This window comes from Mobula hypostoma, chromosome 21 (genome assembly GCF_963921235.1).
Source record: "Mobula hypostoma chromosome 21, sMobHyp1.1, whole genome shotgun sequence".
In the NCBI taxonomy this organism is placed as follows: Eukaryota; Metazoa; Chordata; class Chondrichthyes; order Myliobatiformes; family Myliobatidae; genus Mobula; species Mobula hypostoma.
Window position 1 is genome coordinate 51,243,532 of NC_086117.1, and position 15,757 is coordinate 51,259,288.

The following is a 15,757-nucleotide window of genomic DNA, read 5'->3' on the forward strand; positions in this document are numbered from 1 at the left end:
GCTGTTAGCTACAAGCAGGGAATGGAGGTATCATGTCCAGGCAGCCGGCATTCAGTTCATTTCGCCATCGTTTGCGGTGTAGATAGCTGTCGACAATGCCTCTCTCTGATGTTCAAAACCAGTTCTGCAACATGTGAATGTCTAACCCGAGGTCGTCATCGGGTACCTGGGTACTCTCCTGAGGGAGACGTGGACAGACTGATCCTTTAGCGGGGATGAGAGACAAGTAGAAATCAGTAACTTTCTGTTCTTGATGTTTTCAGTTTTTGATCAAATTGTGCCCTGTGGTTTTATACTGGGAATAAACACGCTTTAACATAAAAAGAGTTAGTCATGGAGTGAATTTCCCTCCACCTTGTCCCATTACACACTGCCAAGGTCAGATACAGAGTGCAGCTTGCTCTAACCAGTCCCATGACAAACTGCTGAGAAATCGACAGGTGCGTCCCCACAGTCTGCACGCCCCGAAAGCCGGTCCCTTTCCCACGGTGGGACACGACTGCCTTAAGTCGGAGGGAGGGCGAGGGGAGTTCAAGGTCGGACCCTGCTGGAGCAGTGGTTGGTTGCAAGGTGAGTGTGTGTGTGTGTGTGTGTGTGTGTGTGTGGGTTGTGGGTGGAGAGAGCCTGGGGTGATATAAGTGGGACAGCCCACACCTAGCCCCATTTCCAGCGAACTCCGTGTATCTCTTGCGCCATGGTGGGACTGCCGTTGGCTGTGTGGGCCCTCTGTGTGGTGGGGGCCCTGTCCCAGTGTCCCGAGCCGAGCGTCCTGCGAGACGTGAACGGGGTGAGGGTGTGCGCCCGTTTCTACCGGGACAGCCACACGCTGTACGATCAGTGCTGTGGCGGTGGCTACTTCGACGTCAAGTATCCAGCTGACGTCCCGTCCATCCAGAAATACTGGGACGACCGTGTCTCCTCGCTGGTGGTGGGACCCCGATGTCAACTCACCGTGTGGGACAAGAAGAACAAGGAAGGCCACCGGAGAACATTCCGTACTGGAGTGCAGTTCCGACTGGAGGAAGTTTCCAGGGGATTTTTCGGGAACTGGGACAACTCCATCAGCTCCTACTACTGTGAATGCTCCTGAGGCAGCTCATGTCTCCCAACCCCTCCCCTCTCTCCTCCTCCCTTCTCCCTTCTATCACCAAACCCCCACCCCTGTCCTCAATGGTCATCGCAGCTCTCCCCACGTATGACAGCTTCTACCTCTCCTCTCTTCTTCCCTTTGTCTGTTCCTTCTCTGCTTCATCTTGCCCTTCCCTCTCTCCACCCTTCTCTACCTCTGCGTCTTATGTTCATGTTTTCCATTTCACTTCTCTCTCGACCTCCTTCCTTCTCTCCTCCCTATTCCTTCTCTCTTCTCTCCATCTTTACATCCTTCCCTTACTCCCCCATTTCTCTCTTTATTCCCCTTTCCCTCTCCCTCCTACCTTTCACATTCTGCATCTCTCCCCCCTTCCCCTCTCTACTCTGTCCCTCCCACCTTCTCTCTCTCCCCCTTCCTCTATCCCCACCCTAACCCTCAAACATAACCTCAGGATGCGACTGCCAGATCGCGCAGCCCCTCACCTCAGGAAGTGACCGGACCCTGATACTACGCAGGAAGGTCCCACAGACAACTCTGGAAAACCAGTGGGCGACCCAGCCAGACTGCATACGGGACATGGTGGTGGGAGGCAGGGGAGGGTGAATGTTGGCGGAATAGGCAACGCTGGGTAAATCTCCTCCACTACCATCGAGCCGACCTCCATCCATCCTACTCCACCATGACTCAGAGGCCCCCACTCTCGTGGGACGTTCCATCTTTTGTTGTCGGGGCAAGGCGTGTCTGGGATGGAATTGGGGTAGGGAGACTGAGAGGGAAGAGGGACAGGAGTCTACCTTCTGAGCTCCTCAACCAGGAGGTGGGGCTGTCTCTTAAACAAAATCCCCCCACACCACCAACCTTCACCCCTCACACCTCCAAACCTCACCCCCCACACCACCAACTCTCACCCCCCACACCTCCAACTCTCACCCCTCACACCTCCTACTCTCACCCCCCCATACCACCAACCCTCACCCCCACACCTCCAACCCTCATCCCCCACACTTCCAACCCTCACCCTCCACACCTCCAACCCTCACCCCCACACCACCAACCCTCACCCCCCTCCACCAACCCTCACTCCCCACACCACCAACCCTCACCCCCCCTCCACCAACCCTCACCCCCACACCACCAACCCTCACCCCCCACACCTCCAACCCTCACCCCCACACCACCAACCCTCACCCCCCACATCTCCAACCCTCACCCCCACACCACCAACCCTCACCCCCCACACCTCCAACCCTCACCCCCACACCTCCAACCCTCACCCCCCACACCACCAACCCTCACCCCCTCCACCAACCCTCACCCCCCACACCACCAACCCTCACCCCCCACACCTCCAACCCTCACCCCCACACCACCAACCCTCACCCCCCACACCTCCAACCCTCACCCCCACACCACCAACCCTCACTCCCCCTCCACCAACCCTCACCCCCCACACCACCAACCCTTCAGACAGAAACCCTATGGATATGAACCAGAAAGACCCCCCCCTCACTCTTCTACCCCCACCTTGTCGTAGCAAACTCTCTGTCGGAGTGAAACAGCCTCTCTCCAGTATCGGCTTGCTTTATTCTCCCTTCCCGTCTGAGATATCATAGTTGGGAATTTGGTGAGAGGGTCGGGAATTCGCCAGGAACTGGGAGAGGTTGTGAAGCGAGTCACAGACTCCCCACATCAATTGTCCATTTGTTTATTGGGGAAAGAGAAGCAAATCGGCCACTGACGGCAGTTCTTGGTCCCTGAACACTCAATCACTGCCATCTTATCTCTCTGATTGTGTGGAATAAAAATTACGGATTCTGTATAAAAGATTCACTGGTCAATAATCAGTTTTGATCTTGTGTCAATCTATTTTGAAAAAGAGGTAAAATCTTGGTGTCCAAATGCATTGCTCCTTTTCTCAGCGGGCTTCGATCTTAGTGAACACTTGCTAGTTAGAGTGGCGGAGTGAGGTTTAAAAAGAGTTCTGGGTTTTTCGGGACTGTTTGATGGCCTTCAATCATAGCGATCTATTAGGCGTTTGTCAAAGGCCAATAAGAAGTAGTTAGGTTTAAGCTGAGTGGCCACTGTGGTAACAGTGTGACTTTGTCTCAAGGCTTACATGAGAAGAGGAGAAGGCTCGAAGTAAGTTTCCAGTAAGTTTCTGTCTTTGTCAGTAGTACATAGCTAGGGAGGTGTGAATGGGTCCAGTAGTATGTTCTTTATGTGAGATGTGGGAACTCTGGGAGGCCTCCGGTCTCCCTGATAACTACATCTGCAGGAGGTGCATCCAGCTGCAGCTCCTGACAAACCCTGACAGGGAACTGGAGCTGCAGCTGGATGACCTTTGCCTCGTACAGGAGAATGAAGAGATGATAGATCAGGACTCTAGGTTAGCCCTAAGCTGGGTGATTCTCAGGAAAGGGAAATGGAATAGGCACCCAGTGCAGAGTACCCCTGTGGCCATTGCCCTCAATAATATACTGCTTTGGATACCGTTGGGATGGGGAGGGGTCAGTGTGGGGTGGAGACAACCTATCAGGAGCAAGCTGCAGTGACCAGGCCTCTGACATTGAGTCTGGCTCTGTGGCTCAGTAGGGAAAGGGGATGAAGAGTGCATTTAGAGGAATAGACAGGAGATTCTGTGGACGTGAAAGAGACACCCTAATGTTGCCACCCAGGTGCCAGGGTCCACAGCATTTTCAAGGGGGAGGGTGAACAGGGGAAGTTGTGGTGCATATTGGTACCAACAACATAGGTAGGAAAAGGAATGAGGTCCTGAAGATATAATATAGAGAGTTAGGTAAAGACTGAAGGGCTGAAAAGCAGGGCCTGAAGGGTAGTAATCTCTGGATTGCTGGCTGTGCCATATCCCAGTGAGGGTAAGACTAGGATAATTTGGCAGACGAATGTGTGGCTGAGGAATCTGTGCAGTGGGCAGGGTTTCAAATTTCTGGATCATTGGGATCTCCTCTGGAGAAGGTATGACCTGTACAAAAAGGATGGGTTACACCTGAACTTTAGGAGGATCAATATTCTTGTGGGTGGGTTTGCTCCAGTGGTTGGGGAGGGTTTTAACTAATATGGCAATGGATGAGAACTGGAGTGACAGAGCTGAGGGTGGTTTACCAGTAGATGCAGTGCACAGTGAGACTGTGAGGAGTGATACAACAAAAATGCAGTCACTGGGATGAATTGAGGTGTAACATGTCTGCAAAATCGAAAAGGATGATGAATACAGGACTAAACATGTTATATATAAATGCACACAGTGTACAGAATAGGGTTGATGATCTTGTAGTGCAGTTAGAAATTGGCAGGCACGACATTGTGGGTATCACTGAGTTGTGACTGACAGGAGATCATAGTTGGGAGCTGTTGGATTCTGATAGTTTAATCCAAGGTTCTTTCAGAAGTCAGGAAGAGGCACAAAACGTGTTGCTTCACAATTGTTTGATAGAACAAAGGAAATTTGAAATGGACAGTGGTAGAGGTTTGCTAAGAGGTAAGCAAACAAATGGCATTGCCCTTTTATACTACATAGATAAGAAAAATTCCACTCAGACTTGTAGATAAGAGTCAGCCAATCTGAAAATTCCTATTCAAATAGTACTCACCATGTGAAGTTTCTAGAATCACACAAATGTAACCACTAGGGGACACACTGAACAACCACATATATGCTGTGACCACTAGCAAACATATTAAACTGTTACATGTACATATTGTAAGAACTACAGTTGCAAGCAGCTAGATAATTGTTAAGCTTCAAAGAAAATAACAATTAAACAGTCTAATCTAAGAATTAAATCGGTACAACAAACCCATCTTTGATTCTATATCACACATTTAGAATCACAGGTTTAAAAACTTGTAGTATCTACTACATTAAGTATAAAATAATCAAAAACCTCTTAAGTAATAAACTATCAAAGGGATATAAAGTGGATTCTGGTTAATTGGACCATCGGTTAGTCGGGGCAACCATTTATTTGGGGAAATTGCTGAGATTCCCTTCATTTGTTTGGGACACTATGCTGCTTAATTGTGTTAGGAGGCTGTTGCCAAACTGGTGTCAGTCACGCACACTCGTGTGGCCGTTAGATGCTACACCATACTCAGAGCAAATAGTTTTTAAACAGTGTTCATGTTTAAAACGCAGTGATTTTTTGTCACTGATAGTTCCTGAGAAAGAAGCAGCAGGAAAATTCCCAACTGTTTTTCTCACTGCAGTTTCAAGCATCCATGCTTGGAGATGCCACAAACGGGCCAGGAGTGAAAATGAAACAATTTCACAAGTTTGGAATAAGTAAGAATTTTAAGTATTGATGATCATCTTGACTGTTACAATGACAATGAAGATTTGGCGATGCAGTTGTCAACAGCATTGTAAGAGGGCAGTCCATTATCTGCACTAGGAGCCTGTGTTGATTTTGCTCATTACACACACTGGATGATTTCCTCCATCAATGACTATTAGGAATTAATACACAATTTTACAGAACTGTAGTACCATTAGTAGTGTTCTAATTTATCCTGTATTTTATTTAAATACACAACTGTTAACTGTTCAACCCTCCTCTTCTTCATGGACACCCCGCTCTGGTCTTCTACCTGCTCTGGATCTCTTTATTGCCAACTGCCGACGGGACATCAACCGTCTCGACTTCACCGCACCTTGTCCCCATTCCAACCTCACTCCTCCGGAACGCTCTGCTCTCCACTCCCTCCGCACTAATCTTAACATTATTATTAAACCCGCTGATAAAGGGGGTGCTGTTGTAGTCTGGCGTACTGACCTCTACCTTGCCGAGGCACAGCGACAACTCGCGGATACCTCCTCTTATTTACCCCTCGATCGTGACCCCACTAAGGAGCACCAGGCCATTGTCTCCCACACTATCAATGACTTTATCCGCTCAGGGGATCTCCCATCCACTGCTACCAACCTTATAGTTCCCACACCCCACACTTCCCGTTTCTACCTCCTACCCAAGATCCACAAACCTGCCTGTCCTGGCTGACCTATTGTCTCAGCTTGCTCCTGCCCCACCGAACTTGTTTCTGCATACCTCGACACTGTTTTATCACCCCTTGTTCAATCCCTTCCGACCTATGTTCGTGACACTTCTCACGCTCTTAAACTTTTCGATGATTTTAAGTTCCCTGGCCCCCACTGCTTTATTTTCACCATGGATGTCCAGTCCTTATATACTTCCATCCCCCATCAGGAAGGTCTCAAAGCTCTACGCTTCTTTTTGGATTCCAGACCTAATCAGTTCCCCTCTACCACCACTCTGCTCCGTCTAGCGGAATTAGTCCTTACTCTTAATAATTTCTCCTTTTGCTCCTCCCATTTCCTCCAAACTAAAGGTGTAGCTATGGGCACCCGTATGGGTCCTAGCTATGCCTGCCTTTTTGTTGGGTTTGTGGAACAACCTATGTTCCATGCCTATTCTGGTATCTGTCCCCCACTTTTCCTTCGCTACATCGACGACTGCATTGGCGCTGCTTCCTGCACGCATGCAGAACTCGTTGACTTTATTAACTTTGCCTCCAACTTTCACCCTGCCCTCAAGTTTACCTGGTCCATTTCCGACACCTCCCTCCCCTTTCTAGATCTTTCTGTCTGTCTCTGGAGACAGCTTATCCACTGATGTCTACTATAAGCCTACTGACTCTCACAGCTATCTGGACTATTCCCCTTCTCACCCTGTCTCTTGCAAAAACGCCATCCCCTTCTCGCAATTCCTCCGTCTCCGCCGCATCTGCTCTCAGGATGAGGCTTTTCATTCTAGGACGAGGGAGATGTCTTCATTTTTTAAAGAAAGGGGCTTCCCTTCCTCCACTATCAACTCTGCTCTTAAACGCATCTCCCCCATTTCACGTACATCTGCTCTCACTCCATCCTCCCACCACCCCACTAGGAATAGGGTTCCCCTGGTCCTCACCTACCACCCCACCAGCCTTCAGGTCCAACATATTATTCTCCGTAACTTCCGCCACCTCCAATGGGATCCCACCACTAAGCACATCTTTCCCTCCCCCCCTCTCTCTGCATTCCGCAGGGATCGCTCCCTACACAACTCCCTTGTCCATTCGTCCCGCCCATCCCTCCCCACTGATCTCCCTCCTGGCACTTATCCGTGTAAGCGGAACAAGTGCTACACATGCCCTTACACTTCCTCCCTTACCAACATTCAGGGCCCCAAACAGTCCTTCCAGGTGAGGCATCACTTCACCTGTGAGTCGACTGGGGTGATATACTGCGTCCGGTGCTCCCGATGTGGCCTTTTTTATATTGGTGAGACCCGACGCAGACTGGGAGACCGCTTTGCTGAACATCTATGCTCTGTCCGCCAGAGAAAGCAGGATCTCCCAGTGGCCACACATTTTAATTCCACATCCCATTCCCATTCTGACATGTCTATCCACGGCCTCCTCTACTGTAAAGATGAAGCCACACTCAGGTTGGAGGAACAACACCTTATATTCCGTCTGGGTAGCCTCCAACCTGATGGCATGAACATTGACTTCTCTAACTTCCGCTAGGCCCCACCTCCCCCTCGTACCCCATCTGTTACTCATTTTTATGCACACATTCTTTCTCTCACTCTCCTTTTTCTCCCTCTGTCCCTCTGAATATACCTCTTGCCCATCCTCTGGGTCACCCCCCCCTTGTCTTTCTTCCCGGACCTCCTGTCCCATGATCCTCTCGTATCCCCTTTTGCCTATCACCTGTCCAGCTCTCGGCTCTATCCCTCCCCCTCCTGTCTTCTCCTATCATTTTGCATCTCCCCCTCCCCCTCCAGCTTTCAAATCCCTTACTCACTCTTCCTTCAGTTAGTCCTGACGAAGGGTCTCGGCCTGAAACGTCAACTGCGCCTCTTCCTATAGATGCTGCTTGGCCTGCTGCGTTCACCAGCAACTTTGATGTGTGTTGCTTGAATTTCCAGCATCTGCAGAATTCCTGTTGTTTACTGTTAACTCAGTTTGTCTTTATATATCTTTTTAACTATTTCCTTGAAACTTCAGCTGATTGGGTAGCTGCTGCTTAAATGGGCCAAATGTATTGGTCCCAATGTGTCCCAATTAACCAGAAACCACAGTATTCTGCAAAGTATTCATAGGATTATGTCATGGTTAGGCAGATTAGTAGTCTCACTTACATGAGTTTAAACTATTTTAAATAATGATCATGCTTATCCAAGTAAAAAAGAAATAAACTCTGGAAAAAATTAGTGTGAATATTAGTACACATTGTTAGTAGGAAAAATTGGCAAAACTATAACAACAACTAATATAAGAATAACCTTCATGATATCCAGTAGTTAGTGACCTACTTGAAGTCTTCTGGCTGTTAGTAACTGATTGTAGCCCACCAGAGTAGGCACCGGGTCCAGAGGTACTCATGTGCTAACCACAGCACTTACTCTGATCGGGTACCACTTTAGCTCGATTGCAGTGGCTGGAGAGTATCCACTTACTTTTGCCTTGTTCTTTTCCCGCAAAGTTCATAACTAACAACACTAGATAAGGACCTTCCCGTCCCGCTCCCAGTGGCTCCTTATATGGTTTCTTAGTCAGGACCCACTCACGAGGATTCAGGGTGTCTCCTCCTTCTGCTGGATTACTCTAAACTCAAAAACATGTTGAAAAGCCGACTGGGCAGCTTGTGTTAATTCCACACGATGGTTAGCTAAACCGTCTGCCATAATGGGTATATCAGCCTCTCTGAGACTGAGGGCTCTCAGCAGAGACCCTGTTACCAAATGGAATGGACTTAAATTTAGCTTACTTGTTTGAAGTTGCTCTGATACTGCATAAGTCCATAGGAAGAGCCACAGGTTACGGTACACCTTTCTCACTATAATTAGTTATTGTTTGATGGTTCCATTCATTTGTTTGACTTGCCTTAATAACTCTGGGTGCTATGGATAATGAAAAGACCATTTAATGTTCATCTGTCAACATAATTCCTGACAATCATTCTCAGCGAAATGTGTTGCTTGATCAGAGCCGATATGACAGGGCGATTCCTGTTGAAGAACATCGTCCTTACTCAGGGTATTTGCTGTGTCTGTGGCAGTGGATTTCCCTGCTGGAATAGCTTCCACCCCTCTTGAAAACTTGTCCACTATTACCAGTACATTTGAGTATCCTTGGCATTTGGCAATGTAACGTAGAGCACTTGTAAGTGAAACTGGACCACTTGGGGCAGGAACTTAATTTTGGTTGCTTTTCCACTGCTCCAAGAATTTTTTTCTGGAGTGTCAAGCATTTTTGCTCTGAACTTTGGATTCCATCACCACTGGAAGAATCTGTGATCACCTTTTGCTCTCCAGTGTATCTACTGTGACAAAGTCGTAAGAAATGTAGTTAGAGCTACTAGTCTATGACTGGTACCATACCTCATACTTCATCATTGTTTATTCTCCCACAATTTTCCATCCAGAACCACATTTCCTGGCCAGAACATTGAACTTGAGTCTCTTGAATATCTTGTATGTTTGCCTATGATACAAAGTCCAACTTTGTTTCCATATTTCCAGTTGTTGGGTTCACAGTATATGTTCTTGGAAATTATTTTATTTGTTTTACACCTTCCTGTGCTGCCTTTTTTGCATTTCAATGGGTTTCCATTATAGTCATTTTGGAATGGATCTGCCACTAAATGGCTTAGCCTGTCCAACATTGATTAGCAATGGGTTCATCTTCAGTCATGCATTTCTTCACTTCCTTGGTCCTTATTGGAGCAAGCTGTAATGTACAGTAGCTATCAATCTCAAACAAGAGAAAATTTACAGATGCTGGAAATCCAAGCAACACGCACACAAAAAGCTGGAGGAACTCAGCAGGCCAGGCAGCATCTATGGAAAAGAGTACAGCCGACATTTTGGCTGAGACCCTTCAGCAGGACTGGAGAAAAAGAGATGAGGAGTAGAGTTAAAAGGTGGGGGGAGGGGAAGGACCTGAGTTACATACAGGCCTATGAACACCAGGGTACAAATTGCAATGGGAGGTAGAAAAAAGCATGTAAAAAAGGCAAGTTACAATAGTCATGGGGGATATCAATATCTGCGTAGATTCTGAAAATCAGGTTGATGCTGGATCCCAAGAGAAGGAATTTATAGAATGCCTATGAGATGGACGTGTAGAGCAACTTGTGGTCGAGCCCACTAGGGAAAAGGCAATTCTGGATTGTGTGTTGTGTAATGAACTTGATTTGATTAGGGAGCTTAAGGTAAAGGAACACTTAGGAATCAGTGATCGTAATATGACAGAATTCACCTGCAGTTTGAGAGGAAGAAACTAAAATCAGATGTATCAATATTACAGTAGATTTACAGAGGCATGAGAGAGGATATGGCCAAAGTTTGATTGGAAGGGGACACTAGCAGTAATGATGGCAAAACAGCAATGGCTGGAGTTTCTGGGAGTAATTTGGAAGGTGCAGGATAGATACATCCCAGAGAAATATTCTTTCTTTCTTTTTAAATCTTTTTATTGAATAAGTATACAAAAAGGTAAGCCATAAAGGCACTAATACACTGTTAGAATATAATAAAATTACAGGAAATATTAATACAGAAAAAAAAGTGGTACAAACAATGTAATTTAAACATAACATACTAAGGTAACATAATAGTATACTAATTTTTATATATACATATCAATAGAGAAAAGGAAAAAAAAAACCCAAAAAAACCCCACCGTGCAACTAACTAAAAGCAAAGCAAACCAATGGGCTAACTTGAAACCAAACAGAGTTAAAGAACTTAAAATCACGTCCTCAAACCTGACCTCCATTAAAAACAGTAAAAAAAAACAAGAAGGGTATATAAATATGGAGCAAAAAAGAGAAAAAAAATTACATTAAATGAAAATATTGAATAAAAGATCTCCAGATCTGTTCAAATTTAAGCGAGGAATCATAAAGATTGCTTCTAATTTTCTCCAAATTCAAGCATAATATCGTCTGAGAAAACCAAAATAAGGTGGTTGGAACATTAAGCTCTTTCCAATGTTGTAAGATACATCTTTTCGCCATTAAAGTAAGAAATGCAATCATTCTACGGGCTGAAGGAGAAAGATTACTGGAAATTTTAGGTAGTCCAAAGATAGCAGTAATAGGATGAGGAGAGATATCTATATTCAATACCTTTGAGATAATATTAAAAATGTCTCTCCAAAAAGTTTCCAGAGTAGGACAAGACCAAAACATATGAGTTAAAGAGGCTATCTGCCCCGGACATCTATCACAAAAAGGATTAATATGAGAATAAAAGCGAGCTAATTTATCTTTGGACATATGTGCTCTATGAACAACTTTAAATTGAATTAGGGAATGTTTAGCACAGATAGAGGAAGTATTGACTAATTGTAAAATCTGCCCCCAATCATCCACGGAAATGATAGACCCCAATTCCTGTTCCCAATCTACCCTAATCTTATCAAATGGAGCTTTCCTAAGTTTCATAATAATATTATAAATCATAGCCGATGCACCTTTCTGACATGGATTAAGGTTAATTATAGTATCTAAAATGTATGTAGGAGGATGCATTGGAAAAGAAGAAAGTATAGCACTTAGGAAATTTCTAACTTGTAGATATCTAAAAAAATGTATTCTTGATAAATTATATTTATTAGATAATTGTTCAAAAGACACAAGGGAACCATCTAAAAATAAATCCAAAAACCGTGAAATACCCTTAGTCTTCCAAATTTGAAAAGCACGATCCGTAAAAGATGGAGGAAAAAATATATTAGCTAAAATAGGAATCGCTAGCCCAAATTGGTTAAGATCAAAAAATTTTCTGAATTGAAACCAAATACGTAAGGTATATTTAACTATTGGGTTAGATACCTGTTTGAGGCGTTTCAAATCAAAAGGAAGAGAGGAACCTAAAATAGAGCCAAGTGTATAGCCCTGAACAGATTGTAATTCCAATGCTACCCATTTAGGAATGGATAGTATATCCTGGTCAAGTAACCAAAATTTCATATGTCGAATATTAATTGCCCAATAATAGAATCTAAAGTTAGGTAATGCTAAACCTCCATCTCTCTTAGCTTTCTGTAAATGTATTTTACCCAGTCTCGAGTTTTTATTTTGCCAAATAAATGAAGAAATTTTTGAGTCAACTTTATCAAAAAAAGATTTTGGAACAAAAATCGGTAATACCTGAAAGATATATAGAAATTTTGGCAGAAAAAACATCTTAACTGCATTAATACAACCAATCAAGTTAAATATAAAGGAAACCATTTAGATGAAAGTTGAATAATATGGTCAATTAAGGGTAAAAAGTTAATCTTAAATAAATCTTTGTATTTACAAGTAATTTTAATCCCAAGATATGAAAAATAATTATTAATCAATTTAAACGGAAAGTTATGATATAAGGGAAGTTGTTTATTAATCGGGAAAAGTTCACTCTTACTAAGATTTAATTTATAATCTGAAAAGAGACTAAATTGTGCTAATAACTCTAAAACAGCAGGGATGGATTTTTGAGGATTAGAAATATATAAAAGTAAGTTATCAGCATAGAGTGATATTTTATGGGACTTTAAGCCCCGAGTTATCCCAGTAATATTTGGAGATTCTCGAATGGCAATTGCAAGAGGTTCTAATGCAATATCAAATAATAAAGGACTAAGAGGACAACCTTGTCGAGTACCTTGAAAAAGAGGGAAAAAAGGTGAGCTTAGAGAGTTAGTACGGACTGAGGCCACAGGAGAATGATATAACAGTTTGATCCAGGATATAAATTTCGAGCTAAAATTAAACATTTCAAGCACCTTAAATAAGTAAGGCCATTCTACTCTATCAAAAGCTTTCTCAGCATCTAAAGAGATAACACACTCAGGAACATTTTGTGAGGGGGTATAAACAATATTTAACAGTGTGCGAATGTTATAAAAAGAATAACGACCTTTAATAAAACCCGTTTGGTCTTCCGAAATAATAAAAGGAAGTACTTTTTCTAATCCGTTTGCTAATAACTTAGAAAAAATTTTAGAATCAACATTTAATAAAGATATTGGTCTATAAGATGCACATTGAGCAGGATCTTTATCCTTCTTTAATATTAGAGAGATTGACGCTCTATTGAAAGATTCGGGAAGTTTACCAAGTTTTAATGAAGCCTGGAAAACCCTACAGAACCAAGGGATTAATGAAGGTGCAAAACATGTATAAAATTCTACGGTAAACCCATCAGGGCCAGGAGCTTTCCCCAAGTTCATAGAGGAAATAACATTCTTAATCTCATCAGTGGTAATGGGAGTATCTAGCATAGAAGACATATCCTGTGAAATCTCAGGGAAGTCTAGGTTATCTAAAAAATCATTCTGATTCTGATTGATATAAGGAAGAATAAAAATTAAAGAAGGTTTGATTAATCCCCGCATTATCAAGTATCAGTCGGTCATTTTGATTATAAATCTGATTAATTTGAGATTCAGCATAATTAGACTTCAATTGGTTAGCCAACAGTTTGCCAATTTTGTCACTGTGTACATAAAATTCACTTCTTGTTTTCTTTAATTGGTTTACAATTGAGGACGAAAGTAATTAACTGTGTTCCATTTGAAGTTCAGTTCTTTGTTCAGAGAAATATTCTAAAGGGAGGGTGGTACAACTGTGGCTGACAAGGAAGGCAAAAAAAAAGAAAAAAGTGAAAAAGCAATAAATATTGAGAACATGAGATGAAGAGTCCTTGAAAGTGAGTTCATAGGTTGTGGGAACATTTCAGTGATGGAGCAAGTGACGTTATCTTCTATGGTTCAAGAGCCTGATGGTTGAGGGATAATAACTGTTCCTGCACCTGGTGTTGTGGGTTCTAAGGCTCCTGTACCTTCTTGATGGCAGCAGCAAGAAGAGAACATGGTGGGGTTCCTTGATGATGGATGCTGCTTTCCTGCAGTAGCACTCCTTGTAGATATGCTCAATGGTGGGGTGGGCATTACCCATGATAGACTGGGCTGTATGCACTAGAGTTTTCTATACTGAGTGGTTCCATACCAGGCCATGATGCAGCCAGTCAATCTACTCCTCACCACACATCCATAGAAGTTTATCAAGGTTTAAGATGTCACTCTGAATTTTCGCAAAATTCTAAGGAAGTAGAGGCACTGTTGTGCTTTCTTTGCATAAAGGCACTTACACAACAGCAATGACTGGAGTTTCTGGAAGCAATTTGGAAAGCACAGGATTGGTATATTCCAAAGACAAAAGGGTGGATGAGGCAACAGGGAAGTAAAAAAAAACGTGCATATAATATTGGTAGGAAGTTGGGAAGTTTTCAAAAACCAACAGAATGCAACTAAAAAAAACAGCAGTTGGGAGAGGAAAGATGAAATATAAAGCCAATAATATAAAAGAGGATATCAAAAGTTTTTCAGATATATAAAGAGTAAAAAAGAGCCAAGGGTGGACATCAGTCTGTTGGAAAATGACATTGGTGAGTTAGTAATGGGGGACAAAGTAGTGGTGATTGACTTAATAAGTATCTGTGTCAGTCTTCATGGTGGACAACGCCAGCAGTATGCCAGAATTTCGAGGGTATCAGGGAACAGAAGTAAGCATCATTACTGAGGAGAAAGTGCTTGTGAATCTGAAAGGTCTTAAGGCAGATAAATCACCAGGACCAGATAGATTACACCTAGTGTTCTGAAAGAGCTAGACTGTAGAGGCACTAGAAGTGATTGTTCAGAAGGCCTTTGATAAGGTGCTACACATAAGGCTATTAACAGAATTACAGCCCGTGGTATTACAGGAAAGACACTAACATGGATAGAAGATTGGCTGACTGACAAGAGGTGAACAATGGGGAAAAAGGGGGATCTTTTCTAATTAGCTGCTGATGACTAGTGGTGTTCTTCAGGGGTTGGTATTGGGACCGCTTCTTTTGATATTATATGCAATGATTCAGATGACAGAATTGATGGCTTTCCAGCCAAGTTTCTGAACGGTAAAAAGATAGGTAGAGAGGCAGGTAGTGTTGAGGAAGCAGGGAGTCTGTAGAAGGACTTAGGTTAGGAGAACGGGCAAAGAAGAGGCAGTTGGAATATAGCGCAGAGAAGTGTATGGTCATGGACATTGGTGAAGGAATAAAGGTGTATACTGTTGTAAACAGGGAGAAAAATTCATAAATTAGAGTCCTTGTGCAGGATTCTTTAAAGGTTAACTTCCATGTTGAGTTGGTGGTGAGGAAGGCAAACGCAATGTTAATATTCATTTGAGAGGACTGGAATATAAAAGCAAGGATGCAATGCTGAGGCTTTTTAAGGTATTGGTCAGATCATGCTTGGTGTATTGTGAGCAGTTTTGGGCCCTTTATCTAAGAAAGGATGTGCTGGGATTGGAGAGTCCGGAAGAGTTTCGTGACAATGAGCCCAGGAATGAAGGGGTTAATGTATGAGAGGTATTTGATGGTTCTGGGCCTGTACTCACTGGAGTTCAGAAGAATAATGGGGTCACATTGAACCCTATCGAATATTGAAAGGCCTAGATAGGTTGGATGTGCTGAGTGACGTCCCATTGCGAAGGGGTCTAGGACCATGTGGTACGATCTCAGAAGGACGTCCCCTTAGAACAGAGGTGAGGAGGAATTTCTTTAGCCAGAGGTGGTGAATCTGTGGAATTCGTTGCCACAGTTAGCT

At 43.7% G+C, this 15,757-nt stretch overlaps 1 protein-coding gene and 1 long non-coding RNA gene across 3 annotated transcripts in view; both read left to right on the top strand.

Moving 5' to 3' along the window:
- The first annotated feature begins 431 nt into the window (after positions 1-431).
- LOC134359712 (uncharacterized) overlaps positions 432-15,757 on the top strand; it is a 43,543-nt gene continuing 28,217 nt past the window's right edge. Inside the window, exon 1 of one of the 2 annotated variants that reach the window (XR_010021182.1) lies at positions 432-570. This is a non-coding gene — a long non-coding RNA (uncharacterized LOC134359712). The remainder of the gene's footprint in view (positions 571-15,757) is intronic. The other variant, XR_010021183.1, reaches the window with a different exon arrangement.
- Positions 695-1,090, top strand: LOC134359694 (syncollin-like). The gene has a single exon (XM_063073201.1). The coding sequence runs from the start codon at positions 695-697 to the stop codon at positions 1,088-1,090; it is 396 nt and encodes a 131-aa protein (XP_062929271.1).